Source organism: Nyctereutes procyonoides, unplaced genomic scaffold, assembly GCF_905146905.1.
Source record: "Nyctereutes procyonoides isolate TBG_1078 unplaced genomic scaffold, NYPRO_anot_genome, whole genome shotgun sequence".
NCBI lineage: Eukaryota > Metazoa > Chordata > Mammalia > Carnivora > Canidae > Nyctereutes > Nyctereutes procyonoides.
In genome coordinates this window covers 1,606,481-1,624,486 of record NW_026575157.1, presented here as the reverse complement: position 1 = coordinate 1,624,486, position 18,006 = coordinate 1,606,481, and the positions used below count along the sequence as shown (strand labels likewise).

The 18,006-nt window shown below is 34.0% G+C and overlaps 1 protein-coding gene across 4 annotated transcripts in view; it reads right to left on the bottom strand.

Moving 5' to 3' along the window:
- Nucleotides 1-18,006, bottom strand: part of USP25 (ubiquitin specific peptidase 25) — a 136,331-nt gene that overhangs the window by 28,680 nt on the left and 89,645 nt on the right. For all 4 annotated transcript variants that reach the window (XM_055313820.1, XM_055313821.1, XM_055313823.1 and 1 more), the window contains 5 exons: nt 17,419-17,645; nt 14,318-14,388; nt 13,406-13,634; nt 11,802-12,002; nt 2,519-2,658 (listed from right to left, as the gene is read on the bottom strand). In XM_055313820.1, the coding sequence (XP_055169795.1) occupies nt 2,519-2,658; nt 11,802-12,002; nt 13,406-13,634; nt 14,318-14,388; nt 17,419-17,645 (868 nt within the window). The remainder of the gene's footprint in view (nt 1-2,518; nt 2,659-11,801; nt 12,003-13,405; nt 13,635-14,317; nt 14,389-17,418; nt 17,646-18,006) is intronic.

Sequence of the window (18,006 nt, the reverse complement as noted above, 5' to 3'; positions counted from 1 at the left end):
CTTTAAGACGTGGGGTTACACATGCTTCTTTCTTGAAGTATACTTTTCATATTTTTCAAATTTGAAAATATTTCATTTAAAATTAAAGACATTCTTCTAAACCATAAGTTGTATAAACATTTAGAGAGTATCTCTCTATAGGGATTTTTTTATTTATTTTTTTAGATTTTATTTATTTATTCATGAGAGACACAGACAGAGAGGCATAGACACAAGTAGAGGGAGAAGCAGGCTCCATGTAGGGAGTCCGATGTGGGACTCGATCTCAGGACCCCCGGATCACGCCCTGAGTTAAAGGCAGATGCTTAACCGCTGATCTACCCAGGCTTCCCTCGAGGGATTTCTTAAACTCAGGTTGGAATTTAGTATATTGTATGTATGTTCGTGAAATGGTTTGTATTAAAGTAACAAAAAGAAGCAGCAAATTAGTACCTTATGCTACATGCTAGGTGCCTTCAAAAAATAATCTCACAATCAACTCCATTGTATGTAAAAAGAAACTAGGTTTAGAAAAATTAAGCACCTTATTCATGTTTGTGTAACTAGTGAGAAGTAAAACCAAAATTTGAAAAACCAAGACTATCTAATCCCAAAATTTCAACACTCTTTTCATGTACGCAATTTTAGTTTCTAAGGTATACCTTTTAAGGGAGAAAAACCAATTATGTGGTTATTATGATCCTAAGCAACTAATAATGAGACTAAGAGGCTGCTTCAGACAGCCATGATTAACATATTCTTAGATATGTTGTAGGATTTATACAAACAACTCTGGCTATTGGTGATACTCCACAAGATACGCCAAATGGAAAAATATTTATGCTAGCTGTCTATCATAATCTCTCAATGCCATCCTCCTTTCTCAAGTAAAAGTGAAGCAGTAGATTGTAGGCTTATAAGATATAATTTTATATATACACAGATTATGCATTTAAATGCAGGTTTCTGCAAATTTATGTTATACATGATTAACCAAACTAAAAAAAGAAAATCATGTTTCTAGTATTAAGCTAAATAGTATCTTTGGCTCTCTGATTAGTTAAAAGGACATATTTCTTAACCATAAGGTAGGCTTTAACAAATAAAATTCCTAATTAGCAAAGGGCCAAGCAAACTACATTTTTAGATCATGCAAAAATATTTCTCCTTTGTATCTACTTCTCCACTCTTTCTACCACCCTAAGTTTTCCTCTTGTATCATAACCCAAGAAGTTAGATATCAGAGATCCATTACAAGAAACATTTTCTAAGATTGCTTTAGAGTTAGCAGAGGTTCATCTCAAGCTCATTTAGAGTCTCCAGGGCATTTGCAAAACATTGGAATAAAAAAATACACTTATTTTAAAACATTTTTTGTAGTAAAATGATATAATCAATTTTTTTCACACAGTAAGTGAAATAAAAAAGCAATTTCTGATTATTCATCAAAACAGAATACCTCATTAATTGAGCATTTTGGTTAATCAAGGCCCTATCATATTAAAGACAAACTTCATTGAAAATTAGCAGGTTATTGTTGAGACCAAGTTCACTAAGTAGAAAACTTTGTTGAAAAATTGTATGTCCTGTTCCCTTTAGTTTTCTAGGAGGGTAATCTTCAAATACCAAAATTAGTTATCGAGAAACTGTATTATAGATGCTTGTGCTAATAAAAAGAAGGGACTACAGCAACTGAATGTTTTTTGTAGTAGGAAATTCTTAAAATAACATCTCTCAGAAGGCCATATTCACTAAAAACATAGTACCAATGTACACAATTTACTGCTATAAAATGACACAATCGAGAGCTACAACACAGGAGGGTTATTAATGACAATTCTGTTTAGACACTGTACCGAAATATGTATAAACCACTTTGCAAGATCACATTTACTCTCAAACCTAGAATTTCTAGTATTTTGTTACTAAACATATTCTATGAACAATGAAAACTATTACCTTATATTCAATGTAATAAGACTAAAGATGGAGTGAGGGGTGAAGGAAAAAGAGAAATAATGCTAAATTTTATACTTCTTTTTTTTAAATTCCAAATCAAATGATCAATTTAGTCTAGGAGTATGATTTTTCAAAATTCTCTAGCAGGAAGACAGAAATTTATTTTTAAAAAGAAGCATTTAGGGGGACTTTCGTGGCTCAGTCAGTTAAGTGGCCAGCTCTTGATTTCGGCTCAGGTCATGATGCTAGGACCCTGGGATTGAGTCGTAAATCAGGCTCCCCACTCAGAGGGGAGTCTTCTTGAGGATTTTCTTTTTCCCTCTGCCCCCGCTCACTGCTTGGGTGTGCATGCTCTCTCTCAAAATAAATAAATAAATCTTAAAAAAAAAAAAGGCATTAAAAAAAATACAGCTGGGGAAGCTACCGCCTGGGGGTTAGGGTTACAGTCCCTGTTCAAGTTAATGGTAGAGTTGTCTCTTGGCCCAGTCTCTCCTGACTCCTATGCAGGGTGCTCTCCATTACACTGCTGGAAATGTCATGAAGATGTCTATGTTCAGAGAGTTAAAAGAGAAGTTCTTACCGACTGCAAAACTGTTTCAGGACTTTTATCTTCATGTTCATGTGATGCCTTGGTAATTATTCGAATAGTTTCTTCTTTCAAGTGCTTTGAGAAATCACTTCTTGATGGCTGCTCTAGATATTCTGGTTCTCCTGCTTGTGCTTCATAAGAAAAGAATCAGTTGCATATGTAATATAAATCACAGAGAGTTATACTAAGATGAATCTGTTATTTATTTCTAATTCAAAGTTATATAGTAATCAATTTTACTTTTATTTAATATACCACTCAACATATAGCACCTACTCCAAAATTTAACCCCACCCGCCTCCCCCAGGTTGAACTCAGGTTCAAGAGTAGTCTATTTCTGAAGAAAATATTCATTGTCTCATAGTGTATGGTTAGAAATTCATAGCAAATTTTTCTGTCATGATAAATACCAAAATTTCATTTTGGAAAATCATCAGCATTCTACCAAGAAAGAAAAAAAAGAGTATTTAGTTTGTAAAACGTTCCTGGTCTGAGTTTCTACAGAGAATACAGTAGCTATTTCTCCAGCCACAAAATCCTTTTTCACACCTCTCTGACAAAACCTAAACCTTGAATGAACCCAACCTTCTATCTTTTCTGAACCTGCCCAGTAACTGAGTGTTAGAGGAAAAACAATTACAACCTGGCAAACCAATAATAATATAAATTCAGACTGCAAATACCATCATTGTAAAGAACTCTCAAAGTTTTATCTATCATCTAGGCTCTGAGCTCCAGACCTATTGATGCAACAATATACTCTGAATGTCGCACTAGGTTCTTTATAGACAACCTCAAATGGCTTTATAAAAGAGGGCCTCTGCCTCTCTCCAACATAATTTTGTATCCTTTGCTCTATACCCTCCTTTGTCAGGTTATCTAATATATCAAAAAAGAGGTTTTTCCTTTGAACCTTTAAATCTTTCCATATTTTCTTCCCTCTGCCTATACATCCAATCCACTTTCACTCTCCCATCTACAAACTTCTATGTATTTTTGTTTAAATACCACTTCCTTATGAAAGTATTCCTCATTACATAAATTTTAGAATAGGGTTTATCAGCTTCTAGTACTACTGAAATTTTGGTTCATTTTGATTCTTTGGTATGGATAGGTCCTGAGCACCCAGCATCTACCCCCTAGATGCGAGTGGTACTATCCCTCCAGGTGTAATAACCAGAAATGTCTTCAATTTATCCAATATCCCCGGGGAGGGGCAAAATTACTCTCAAATGAGAACCACTGCTCTACGGTAACTTATTCTTTCTTTTAGCACTTTTCCACAATTATGACTTAATTACTATTGTATTTAAGCCCATATCCCCTGCTAGACTCTAAGAATCTCAAGAGTAGGGATGCTATCTCCTTTTTGTATTGCTATTTCTTCAATGCCTAGCATACAATAAGCACACAAAAACTTAATGGAACAAATGAATTAGTAAGTAATGGATATAAGGAACAAGAAAGTACACTAAAATGTTCTACAATATTACTGGGACTGGTTTAGTGAGCCCTTCTTCAACCAACTGATGGGACAGAACAGGACTACTGCCATCCTTTCTAATATTTGATTTAAAAAAAAAAACTCTCAAAATGAAATATTCAAAAAGAAATGCTCTAACTTCAACATATACGCATGGTGATCCATCTATCCAATAAGTTTTAATTAAGTATTTAGTAACTATGTGCCAGGCACTAGGCTAGATACTGGGACTCTCAGTGTGAACAAAGCAGCCTTGCCCCAGTAAGTTTAGAGTCAACTAGGAGAATGTCATTAATCAAAGAATCACATTCATGAGTTATGACAACATTCTAATAATACATGCTAGAAATGAAATACGGGAGGGATAACTTAGATTATGGAATATGATTTTTTAGCTGAAGGATGATGGGTTGATTATTTCATTCCTTGATGGAAGGATGATCTGAAAGAAAGCCAGTGTGGCTGAACTACAGTGTAAGGAGAGAGATAGAGCAAGAGATGACAGGGGCAAAGTCATAAGGGCTTTTGAGTCTATTAAAAGTTTTGAGGATAAAAGGAAGTGAATAAATGTTTTAAATACAATGGCAATGTGGCAAGTTTAAAAAAAAATTATTCTGACTACATACAATGTGAAGAATGGATTAGAGAAAAGTATAACTAGAAGTCAGTGAAAGTACTAGAAGGTACCAGAGCAATATGAGCAGAGGTGGTGGTGCTTTTGGACAACAGAGGCAGCAACTGAGGTAAAGGGAATTGGTAAAACTGAAGATGTATTTTGGACACAAAGGTTTGGAGCTGATGTGAAGAGGATTCTAAGTTTTTGGCACGAGTAACTAGGATGATGGAGGTAAAATATACTAAGACAAGGAAGACTAGAGGAAGGATACTGACAAATGTGTATGACAGGAAGGAAGTTTAAAGAAGTCAAATGCTCTCATTTCTGTATTTCTTGACTTTGCACTGCAATGTTCTTTCAGTGCCCTGCATGATGGATTGTTATAGAAAATTTCAGACTACACCTCTAGCTGGTATTAGGACATGAAGTTAATACAATGAGGGCCAAGAAATCCATCCAGTCTGACACTGGTCTAACTGAAACATGGACAGTCTATGTAAAATAAGTCCTTAGGAACAAAAATAAATTTATCTGATCAACACAATCAAATATATCTTAGGTCCCCAGGGTCAAGGTTCCTTTCCACACAGGGATTTGAGTCCAAAAAACCTTATTAGTAATGCTGAATGATCCTGCCTAGGTGTCATACAGAACTATTTCCTCTAGAGTGTTTCTTGTGTATGTAATGATCCAGGGAACTTATTTGAGTGGTACTGTAGTCACAGCAAGTGAACCTACAAGGATGTTCTTTAAAAAGAAAAAAAAAAAGATTTATTTGTTCATGAGAGACACAGAGACACAGGAAGAGGGAGAAGTAGGCTCCCCGCGGGGAGCCCAATGTGGGACTAGATCCCACACCCTGGGATCACACCCTGAGCCAAAGGCAGATGCCCAACTGCTGAGCTACCCAGGCATCCCTACAAGGATGTTCTTGGTTTTCTTTTTTTTTTTTTTTATTTATGATAGTCACACAGAGGAGAGAGAGAGAGAGGCAGAGACATAGGCAGAGGGAGAAGCAGGCTCCATGCACCGGGAGCCCGACGTGGGATTCGATCCCAGGTCCCCAGGATCGCGCCCTGGGCCAAAGGCAGGCGCTAAACCGCTGCACCACCCAGGGATCCCCAAGGATGTTCTTAAGTGAGTGAATTTTATGTCAATTTTCCTCACTGCTAATATCTAGCACAATTCTGTAAGTGGCATAGGCTCAATAAACGTGCCGGATGAAGTCTGGGTTTTTGTTTCCAAACTCCTGAATGTTAAATCCTTGTAGGATTTATATATACGTAATGGAGCGTATATTTGGGATATTTGGAATATTAGGAAGTTCTTAAAGAATCGGCAAAATTTCAAGAATACTGATTGTCAAAGGACATTTTTTAAATGAATCATAACTTTATGAGAAATGCCATAATCATATAAAAGTTCCCCAAAAGCAAGAGTAATGGGGAATAATATGGTTTATATGAAACAAAGTATTCTCGGAGGAATTACAAGGCAGTCAGATGATAATACATGGTCCTCATGCAAAAGGGTTTTGGCTTCATTTTATCATACTAGAAGGGTAAAAAACATATTTATTTACTGGAACAAATAACTGAGGAAAAGAAGAAGTTCTTTCACTACCCAGAAATAAGCACTACTAATATTTTTAGTATTATATATTTCCAGACTATACTTACCTACATTTTGTAAACAAAAAGAATTATTCTGAATGTACTGTTTTTAATATAACAAACTTTTTTTGCGTGTCGATATAATTTTTTCCAGTTATATGGTGTTCTGGATGGAGGGCTCATACAACTCACACTCTACCTACTGCACACGTAAGCAATTTCCATTTCTTTATTAAAAACAACAGCACAAAAAGTTGGCTTTGTATGTATGTAAATACATACAATTCTTTTAGTTCATCCAGTAACCCTATAGAAGCTTCATCACTGCTGGCCTATATAAATAGGAACGCAATTAATAGAGACCATGATATTTTCTTTATCTGTGTTCTGACACTTTATATACTAATTGATCCCTCAGCTTAATATATATTATTCAGCTGATATATATGAATTCAATTTGGAATACAGCTGGTGATTACCAAGTCTCTATGGAGGTATATAATATCCCTCTATCTAAAATATCCCTTACATCATTTATATGTCCTATGGGTACTTCTCTGAGATTTGTAAATGGTTATCCTCCACATAAGAGATTTCCCAGCTATGCTCTATGTTCAAAATGTAGGGGTTTCATTTACTTACTTGGCTGTTAAAGAAGACCCAACATTCTATGAGTACTCTGAGCCTGCTCCTTTGATCTACCTTCACATTGAGTAAGAGACTGGGATGCCTTGGGAGTGTTCCACTTATGTATATTTCCTGGTTCTGCTCTTCAACATTTTAAGACAGTTAACTAAATAACCAACTGCCTTTCTGTTATGGCATAGGGATCTGTTCTTTTTCTTTTTTCTTTTTTTTTTTTTATTTATTTATGATAGTCACACACAGAGAGAGAGAGAGAGAGGCAGAGACACAGGCAGAGGGAGAAGCAGGCTCCATGCACCAGGAGCCTGACATGGGATTCGATCCCGGGTCTCCAGGATCGCGCCCTGGGCCAAAGGCAGGCGCCAAACCGCTGCGCCACCCAGGGATCCCTTTTTTTTTTTTTTAAGATTTTATTTATTTATTCATGAGAGACACAGAGACAGAGAGAGAGGCAGAGACACAGGCAGAGGGAGAAGCAGGCTCCATGCAAGGAGCCTGACATGGGACTCAATCCTGGGTCTCCAGGATCGTGCCCTGGGCAGAAGGTGGTGCTAAACCACTGAGCCACCTGGGCTGCCCAAGGATCTGCTCTTAAATCAATTATTTAAAAAAAAAAAAAGAGGGGGGGGGAGAGTAACACCTCCTATCTTTCAGAAGTACTTAATACCTTGACTTACTGATGAGTCTTACTTATTACAATCACACTGAGAATATTTAGAGTATTAAATCAAAGATATGCAGACCATTCATTTCTAGAAATGTATTTAAAATTAATGATTCCCCAAAAGCAGCCTATAAAGCCACGATAGGCTAGCTGCATAGAATCCCAAGAGAAATTTTTAAGACTTCAAATTCCTGGGTGCTACTACAAACAGAATTATGGGAATTGAGGGGTAGAGGCTTAGGAACCAGAGTTAAACCTAGAATTTTCCTAGGACAGAGCTACATAAAATGTGTACCACACATTTTTATCCTTCTATCTAATGTATAATTATTTTGGCTAGACTTTTCAAGTGTTAGTATTCCCATACAATGTGGATCACTTCCAGGACACTCATTATTGGAATCTCCATAGGAAATGAATTCAATTCAGAAAACATTCAAGGGTCAGTTACCATATGTCATTTATTATGCTAGATTCTGGAAATATACATAAGAACATCACACAGTCCCTGATTTAAAGGAACTTGAGAATATTGAGGGTACTGTTCATGTTACCAGATCTTACTCTCAAGAACCAGCTGAAATTTCCTGGAATATCAGTTTGTTTTTAACTTGTAGACAGTATCTGTGGAAAAGTCCCAGAGCTAATTCTGTAAGCCCCTTCTAGGCAAATTTATGAAATCTTATGGAATGCATTTCATATCAATATTAACCATTTTTACCTTATTTTTTCTACCTTTTAATTTTTTTTAAATTGGGTATGCTATATAGGTTATGAGGACTGTAATGGTGTTTCCAGAGCCAATACTGCACTGTATGTTAACTAAAATTTAAATTAAAAAAAAAAAAACAGTTTTTAGGGGTTCCTCGGTGGTGCAGTCAGTTAAACAAGTCGGCTTGAGATTCTCTCTCTCATACCCTCTTCCCTTGACTCATGCTCTAAAATAAATAAATCCTTTTAAAAAGTTTTTGAAGAAGATAGGAGAAACACAAGTAAAGTGCAAAGTTCTTCTCTTCTCTGTTTCTCTGTTTTATAAACATAGCCATTCTGTTTAACTAGAAGTATACCTCAAACTTATCTAAGGATCTCTTTAAAAATATATATTCTGGGGATCCCTGGGTGGCGCAGCGGGGCGTGATCTTGGAGACCCGGGATCAAATCCCACATCGGGCTCCCGGTGCATGGAGCCTGCTTCTCCCTCTGCCTATGTCTCTGCCTCTCTCTCTCTCTCTCTGTGTGTGACTATCATAAATAAATTTTAATATATATATATATATATATATATATATATATATATATATTCTGGACCCTTCCTTCAGAGGTTCTGATCCTAGTTAAGTCTTAGGTGATCTTACTCAGGTGGCATGTGCTGCTTATACTCACAAAAAAATTCCCTAGGTGTACACTGTAGTAAAGAATGTTGAATAAATCTCTAAACATAAGTGTTAAGGTAAGTTTTTCTTTGCAGTAAGCAGGTTTAAGGAGGCAGCATGAAAAGGACCAAATAATTTTTGGTTCCATCACTTATTACTTAGTTTCAGTAAGACAAGGAATGGTACTAGAGAAATGAGGTCTTAGATTTCTTGGTCACGTGTCAGCAGAAGTGGAACAAATACTCATTTAATTAATACTATGTAAATTAATATTTGGAATATCACTCAGAAGAAATTGATTTTAATAGCTGTCACATTACAGTTTTATTGAGAAGATTTGCAAGGAAAGAAAAATCACTCTGCTGGATTCTATGAAGACTTCCTTGTATTACCTTCCATTAGTCACGTATAATTCTAGTGTACACCTGAAAGATTTAAACACAGATTCTCTTTAATATGCTGAAAATTCAATGCTTTCTAAAAACTTCAGTCTGGAAGATAATCATCATAATAGTTATATGCAAACTGACCATTTCTGTCTCTTTATTTTTTAGTTATTCTGATTCCTCTCAGAAATATATTCCATTCTCAAGTATTTCTTTTGAATACTAAAAAGAGATATGAAAATATATGCCCAATACCTATTCCTGTGTTTTTAAATTATAAAACAGCATTTAAAGTATATGGTAGTAAGTATTAATCAGGATAAAGGGTATGGGGCATAAAGATGTGGCCTTTTATACAGAGAGAACATAAGATAACAAATGTAAATGGTATGGCAAGGTTAGCTAGTCCTGTCAGATAGGAATATTAATGGGGAATATGTATTAGTCTGAATCGAAATAAAATGTGTTAAGTTGGTAAATTTAGTCAGAGACAAGATGAAAAGAAGACTATCTAGTACTTAATATTTTGGTACCACAAAATATGTGAGCCAAGAATAGAGTTATAGCTTAACCAATAAATGTAGGATTCACCTTCATTTGAGTACTTAGGTACCACCATCACTTACACCAATTAGGAAGCCACAACCTCCCACTAATAAGATAATAGCTACATGCAGATGGCGTGCACAAAAGTTAGTGGAAGTATAACAAAGTTGCTCCTTGGGGTAAGTTCTAGGGATCAGTTTATGAAGGATATGCACAAGGCATAGACAAGGGATGAAATCACACAGGGATGGAATTGGTTCAAAAATGAAAAGAACTATAATGTATATACTGTTATTTGAGCACAGAAATCTCTTGATAGCTACTGAGTCAAATCCTATGGAAGTAGACAAAGTCACTATAATGAAACTGCATTCCTGTGAAATCACAGACCTTCATGTGGTTTACACAGTGGCTCTTAATGTATGGAAAGAAATACAGTCGGGCATCATTGTAGAACTTACCACACTACAATGATGGTATTCAAATATACTATATTGCATTTAAGTAGAAAAATATTGGTATTTTTTGGTATAATACAATTATCATGGTCTTTTAAAAATTCTGAATCAATGCCCATTAACATCGAGATCAAGGACTCAACTAATCAATTTACATGAAAACAAGGTAACAAGTCTGGACAGATCTTTGTGTGCCTGCTTCATTCACAATACCATATTGTGGTACTGTACATCTTCCAGTGAGAGAATCATTACTTCTAAAGTTCAAGAGATAAGGCTAAAATTCACCTAAGTAATGCTGTATGGGAATCAGTCTATAAAAAATGAAATTAAACAAACACATAAAATGCTTTCTTAAAAAATAAAACCAAAATTGGCAGAATTGCATAAAAAGGCCATTCAAAAAAGTTCACTGTTATAAAAAAAAAGAGAAATGAGTTTGACAAAAATATCTGTGTTCAATTTATCTCTTCTCATTTTTTCAACTACTACAGAGAAATAACACATTTTCACAGGAGAAAATATATTGTCCTAAAATATATTAACAACTCTGTGATGATTGATGAAAGTAATCTTAAAAAAAAATCAGAAGATACTTTATTTTCAATTTTGCTAGAACATGTTTATTTTTATACCGTTTACTCTGAACATTTTATTGATTTCATCAGCTAAGAACTTAAGAATATTTTTAAATATTTTATTTTTGTACATTGACCTCTGTTTTATGAGTCTATACATATTTTAACTTGAAATATATTAAATAGTTTCAGCTCACTTGTTTAATTTTAAAAATTCTGAAAAAATCAAATAACTGCTCTATAATAATAGCATAAATGCACAAAATATTACATAAAATATTATACAAAATATGTATGGACATACCAATAGTGCTATTTTGTTGAAATGGGAAATTACTAGTATTCACTCTCTTGATAGCTTTAGTGAAAAAGTTTGGATTACGTGCTAGTTTTCATGGCTTTTCTAAACTTCTTTAGGCCCAACCAAAGTGGGCAGGGTAAGAACAGAAAGAGTTATTAGCAAAATCATCTCATTTAACTTGAAAAAGGGATATATGTATACAGTACCTGGCAAAAGGGTAAACTAAATTGTTACCTATGCTAACAGGCAACATCACTCAGAGAAGTGATGGAATTTCAGATGATTTTTACTGTCTTCTTCACATTTTAAAATAATTAAGGTTCTTTTTTAAATGAGCATATCGGGCAGCCCGGGTGGCTCAGCAGTTTAGCGCCGCCTTCAGCCCAGGGCGTGATCCTGGAGACCCAGGATCGAGTCCCATGTCAGGCTCCCTTCATGGAGCCTGCTTCTCCCTCTGCCTGTGTCTCGGCCTCTCTCTCTCTCTCTGTCTCTCATGAATAAATAAATAAAATCTTAAAAAAAAATTGTTAAATGAGCATATCCTATTTTTTAAATAAAATATCAATAATAAATAGAGATAATAAAATACAATTTAATCAAAATGTACTAACCTGTTGTTATAGAAGACTCTGACTCTCTCAATTTCTGAGATGCTAAAAGTTTTTCTTGCAAAGCTTTCTGGGCAAGCTGTGCATCCCATTCTTCTAGTTCTTTTTCAAATCTCTGGTTGTCTTCCTCAACAAAATCTCTTAAATCCGGTGGTAGCGTTTCTATTCCAACAAGAGCCTGCCCAGTTTCTTTATTTAACTCCTCTGCAAATCATATTTCAAAAACTAATATAAAATTAAGAATTAAAGGAAAAATGCAAAGCTCAAAATAGGATGCATTTCCAATGGGATTTAAAGTATGAATTATTACAATTTAACAAATCAATATTAAAAATTAAAACTGGACAAGCAATGATGCAAATATTTTATAATCCATTATAGGAAATGTTCTCAGCTTTTTTTTTTTTTTTTAATCTAAGGAGTAAAAAAAAGGAATGGGATATAAAGCCAACATCATTTGCTACTCAAACATTGACACAGTACTACATATTCTAAGAAAACACTAGACGTTTGATTATTTGTGAAATAAAAATTATCACAGAATGAGAATAATTCATAACCTTATTAAAATCTAAACAGAACTAAAATTCTTTTTTGTCTAAAACAGTTAAGCATAGCAATGTGCCCACATGCAATTTGAAAACTAATCAATATAGCAAGATTTTTAAAACCATTACATAAGTAGTATTTAGGAGAGTTACTGAACCTCTGCTGCACACATACAAAGCACACTATAGCTTTAGCCACAATTGAACCACCTAGCTACTGTTGCTGAATGGTTAAACACAGAAAGAAGGTTGATTTTTATCAGTTTCAACAAACCTTTATTAAGTATTTTCTATATGCAAACCTATGTGAGAATATTAAGAAACAAAACAATAAGACATAGTATGACATTGTCCCTGTCTTGGAGCAGATCGGAGTGAAGTGAAAAAGATAAGTCAACATACAATTCCAACACACGTAAGTGCCCGATAGACATATGCAATGAGAACACAAGGAGAGATATATATTCTGGTAGAAGTCAAAAAAAACTTGGCAGAGCAGATGACACCTGAATTGAATATTGCAGATGAGCAGAAATTAAGACAAAAGAAGAAATAAGAACATTACCTCCAAAAAATAAAAAAAAAAAAAACATAAGAACATATAGATATAAATGAGTGAAATCATTTGGTGTGAAGAGAATACAACAAGCAGTTCAGATATCAGTAAAGTATACACAGTTTAAAATGGACACTGGTAATAAATGAGGCTTGAGAGACAATCAGAGGCCAGAAAATGGAGGCCTTGTATATTAAGGAACTTAAATATGAGTCAATGTGTAATATGATCCTTAAAAGAATTTTAGCGAGGAGAAATAGGTCAGAGTTACATTTTATAGTGGTTACTAAGTAGTTAACTTTGGATACAAAATATATTCCAATTGTCAGTCCTGATTACTCTTGTAATTCCAGTTTCTCACTCAGAATAAGCCAACTGTACTTCCTAACCACATCCATCACCCTGAGTCAATTAAACTTAACTAATCACACCAGAGACCAGAGTCACATAAAAGAGCTACATACTTAAAAATACATACTACCCTATATATTTCATGTTCTTACCTTTTATTAAGAATTGTGCCTTATCATTAATGTACATTAAACAGTATGCACTGGCATTTCTATAACCACCAAAAGAGTCCCTCACTAGCTCTTCCCATGATGATTTTGTCACAGCAATATCATTGTACTTCATCCACCTGTTTTCACGATGATCAAAAATGTATGCCCAGTAGTGCCCGGCATTAGCTTGACCTTCATGAACTAAAACAGCATGTAAGCGATAAGGAACCTAAATATGAAAACAAAATAGTTAAGCCACAATTTAGTCTATTAATACCATATTCCATGAAACCCATAAACTATCTGATTGGAGAATACGATAAAAGAATATGTTTTTAACAAGCAAAAACTGGCTGTGATTAAAATTTTTTTAAAATTACAGTATGAAATAAAAAAGGGGGAGATAAATAATCTAATGACATGTAAAGCAGGTGTATAAATAGGATATTTTTTCAAACTCTGAAAATGTATTTCCTTTAAACGAAGAACTTATGATGAGTATTTTAAATGAAGCACATGATTTTATCTAAATCTTCAGAATTATAAATTGATGACTGAATTAGCAATATGGCCTATATACTGTATGCCAAAAAGTTAAAATGTTACTGAGCACTATACTTCCCCCTCAATCTTAATATCCCTAAACAACCATATAATTTCCTCTGTAGGACTTTTTGTAAAAACTAAGACCTTCTAAAGATTTTTGCTAAGTTTACTGTAAAACAATTTTAAAAAGTAAACAATAAATATGAGCATACAATATTGTATGGGAAATATTAATATGGAATCTTTAATTTTAGCAATCTTATAACATAAAAAGAACCAGAATTAGCTTAAAAATTAGGTTAATCATATAAATAAAAAATATGTAAATAATTTTGACAGCACTTACCAACCTCAAATTTAACTTACTTGGATCATAGATTTGTCAGAATACATCAGTTCAATTGTTCGATGGATTCTGGATATGCTTTCCTGCAAATCTAAGGATAGAAGATGCCATTTAAAATGATTAACATATGTCTTTACATAGATATAAGATAGTAACTAATGGTTTTCCTACCAATATGTTAGACCAATAAGGAAAAATTCCTAAAGCGCTCTTAAAAACATTATCATTTGGAGTCTACATAAAACAAAAGTTTTCCTTAATAAAAGGTATAGCACAAGTGCATAATTAAAAACAAACAAATATGGTTCACTTAGAAAATGTGCTGAGTCTATAAAAGTGAACTTTATTCAAATCTATAAAGGAAAGTTTCAATAAAAGCTGAATCTAAAGCCCCTTATACATTTACTTAAACAGGAAAATTGTGGAATGAAATAAAATAACTTTGCCACAAATCGTCTATATACATATATGTCATTGAATAAAACTCCACTACAATCACCAGTGGAAATAATGTTGACACTCCCATTACTTAGTACTTCTACTTCCAATAGAAATCCATTCTACAAAATTATTCACAGCTATATTGCCCTAACAATTAAAGAACTAGAGACAACCTAAATATCTACTAACGTGGAAATGGTTAAATTATAGTATAACCAATACTATGAAGCTGTTGAAAAGAATAAGGAAGAAATCATGAAAGACTACAAAAAATATTAGTAACTTCAGAGTGGAGGAAAGACCTTTTAGTAAGCCTGACAGAAAATTCAGTAACCATAAAGGAAAAGATAAGACTCTCTAAAAAAAGTCAAATGACAAAAACAAATTAAGAAAACAGTATCTACAGCAAGCACTACAGGCAACAGGTTAATACCCATAACATCAAAGTTTCTACTGAGCAGTAAGAGAAAAATAAATGGTTCAATATAAAAAATGGGTGAATGTCATAAACAAGAAACTTATAGGAAAATAGAATTTCACTCATAATTAAGGAAATGCAAATTAAGACACCAACATACCATTTTTCAACATTCAGGCTACCACAATCTAAAAAGTACCCAGGACTAAGGAGGATTTTGGGAGACAGGCTCTCCCACACAGTTAGTGGGAGTAAAAACTGGTTCAATGTTTTGGAGGTAAAATTCCAAAACAGCTAAAATTTCAAATATATACACTATAGGACCAGAAATGGCACTTTTAAGAATATATCCTGCTCACAAAAGTGTGTCAGTATGCATGTGGAGGGCCAGCACTATTTGTAGTATCAATGTAGAAATTAAATAAATTACATCCTACTCAGATACTGGAATATTATACGATAGTTTAAAAAATAATGCTAACAGCTAATAACAGGGATAAAAGAGAGGAAACAAATATTCCAAGGAAAATCCCACCTGATCCATAGTATTATTATGATCCAAACTATTAGGTATTAAGGTCCAAAGCCTTATCAGATGAATGTCTCTCAAGTTTCTCAAACTTAAAATGGCCAAAAGTGGACTCCTCGTACTCCTCTACTTCCTCCTGTGAGGTGCGGAACCTGCTCATCCACCAGTTTTCCCTTTTCCAAAGTATATTCCATCTATCTATTCATACCAGCATGGAAAACTAAGGAAATCATCCCTAATTCCTCCCTTTCTCTCACCTCTTGTCAGTGATCTATCTCTGTCAGTTTTCTCCAAAGAATAGATCATATCTGTTCATTTCTCTCCTCCCTCAATGCCCTACCTTGATGTCAAAAGCTTCCTAGCTTCCACCCTTCCAAATGTAGTCATATAAAAACAAATATAATCTACCAAGTCCCGTAGAAAATTATCCAATATCTATTACAGTGTTCAGGAAACACAGTGTGCTCAATAAATGTTTGCTAATGAATTCAAATGTAAAAAATTCCCTCATAGATGAAAAATACTAAGGGAAATATTTATAGCTACCAATGCTAATTGTTGGTTGCCATAATATCCTATTTATGTTATATTACATTACATTAGGACTGCTCTTTATTTACATATCGTCTATAGTCAAGTTGGGCTCCAATAAGCCATACTCTTTAAAATAATTCCAATCTTTTGTTATAAAACAGTAGCTCTTAGATTTTTCTTTTTACATAGAATAAAATTAGGATAAAATTGGGTGATGATAATAGGATATAATATTTTGCCATGTAAGGAAAAATTATAATAAAATCTACCATAAAATATTAACATCACTTCATTTAAAAAAAGAAAAAGGCTACCTTAAGAACACTAAAGTAGCAAAGACATAATTGGGGAATAAAGGAGAGTTCCTTCCAAGGCCAGATTGCAACTTAACACCAACATATATACACATGCACACATGCACCCTCATACTCCTAACAGAGCACTGTTCTTATTTTTCTTATTTTGCTACATGCCAGTTAAAACACTTTACAAACTGGCACTGAGCTCCTAGATCATATCTGGAAATCTCTGTTAGAGCAGACTGAAAATTAAAATTCACATTTCTGGGGCACCTGGGTGGCTCAACTGGTTAAGTACCTGCCTTTGAAAAAAACAAACAAAAAAGTGTCTGCCTTTGGCTCAGGTCATGATCCCAGGGTTCTGGGACAGGGCACACATGGGTTCCCTGCTCAGGAGGAAGTCTGCTTCTCCCTCTCTTACTGCCCCTTGATTTTTTCCTCTCAAATAAAGTAAATCTTTTTTAAAAAATAAATAAAATTCACATTTCTAATTCTTAAACTTAAAATAATTTTTTAACACTTTAACTCATTCCACAAACATAAGGGGAAGGATGTTATTGATAAATATATAATTTAATCTTGTATGATGTTTCACCAATGAAGTAGCTGTGAATACCAGTTTGATATAAATTTAGAGCACTAAACAGGAAAATCAGACCATCTGCTATGTCATTAATCAACTAAATAGTCCAGGGAAAATCTGTTGGTCTCTCTGAGTCTGATATTAAGATCATAAAAACAGGTGGCCAGACTAGTTTCTTTTATAGAAAACACTTTCTAGGAAAAAAAAATACTTTATAATATTTATATATGAAATCCAGAGGTGATTCCCCTTCTCAATTTTAACATTATACATATCCATCTGAGGCGACAGTAGCTATGCTATGAGAAGCTTCTTACCTCTGGTGTCATTTTCTATTTCTGTCCTCCAGCGATGTAAACAGCTTTCTAGCACAGAAAGTTCTTCTTCTGTTATGTGCCTTGGTGCTGGATGCATGGGCAAATCTGGAGGTATCCGAGACTGAGTGAATGGTTTATGTATTACTGATCTTGATGAAATGGCAGCTATTGATGCAGGTGATGTGCTTGGCAGTTCTGAAGAAGGGACTCCCTGTTGTTCTGTTGTGCTATATTTTTAAATCATAAAATATTCATTATTAAATTTTCCAAGCTGAAGCTCTGGACAAAAATTGTGCCAAACACACTGCATTAATTTTTGAAATTATAATTAAATATGTATATTAATTAGAAAAATAAATATGTATATGTATAGAAAAAAATATGTATATTAATTTAATATCCAATGATATACTTAATATATGAGGAATATATTATTATCAGAATGAAATCGTGCCTTTATAGAAGAAATGGCTTAATCATGTCAATAAATCTTATGCATACCAAAATTATATAATATCAGCTTACATTACAGGAAAAACCAACTTAACAGTATTTTCATGGATAAAAGATGGACATCTATACCAAAAC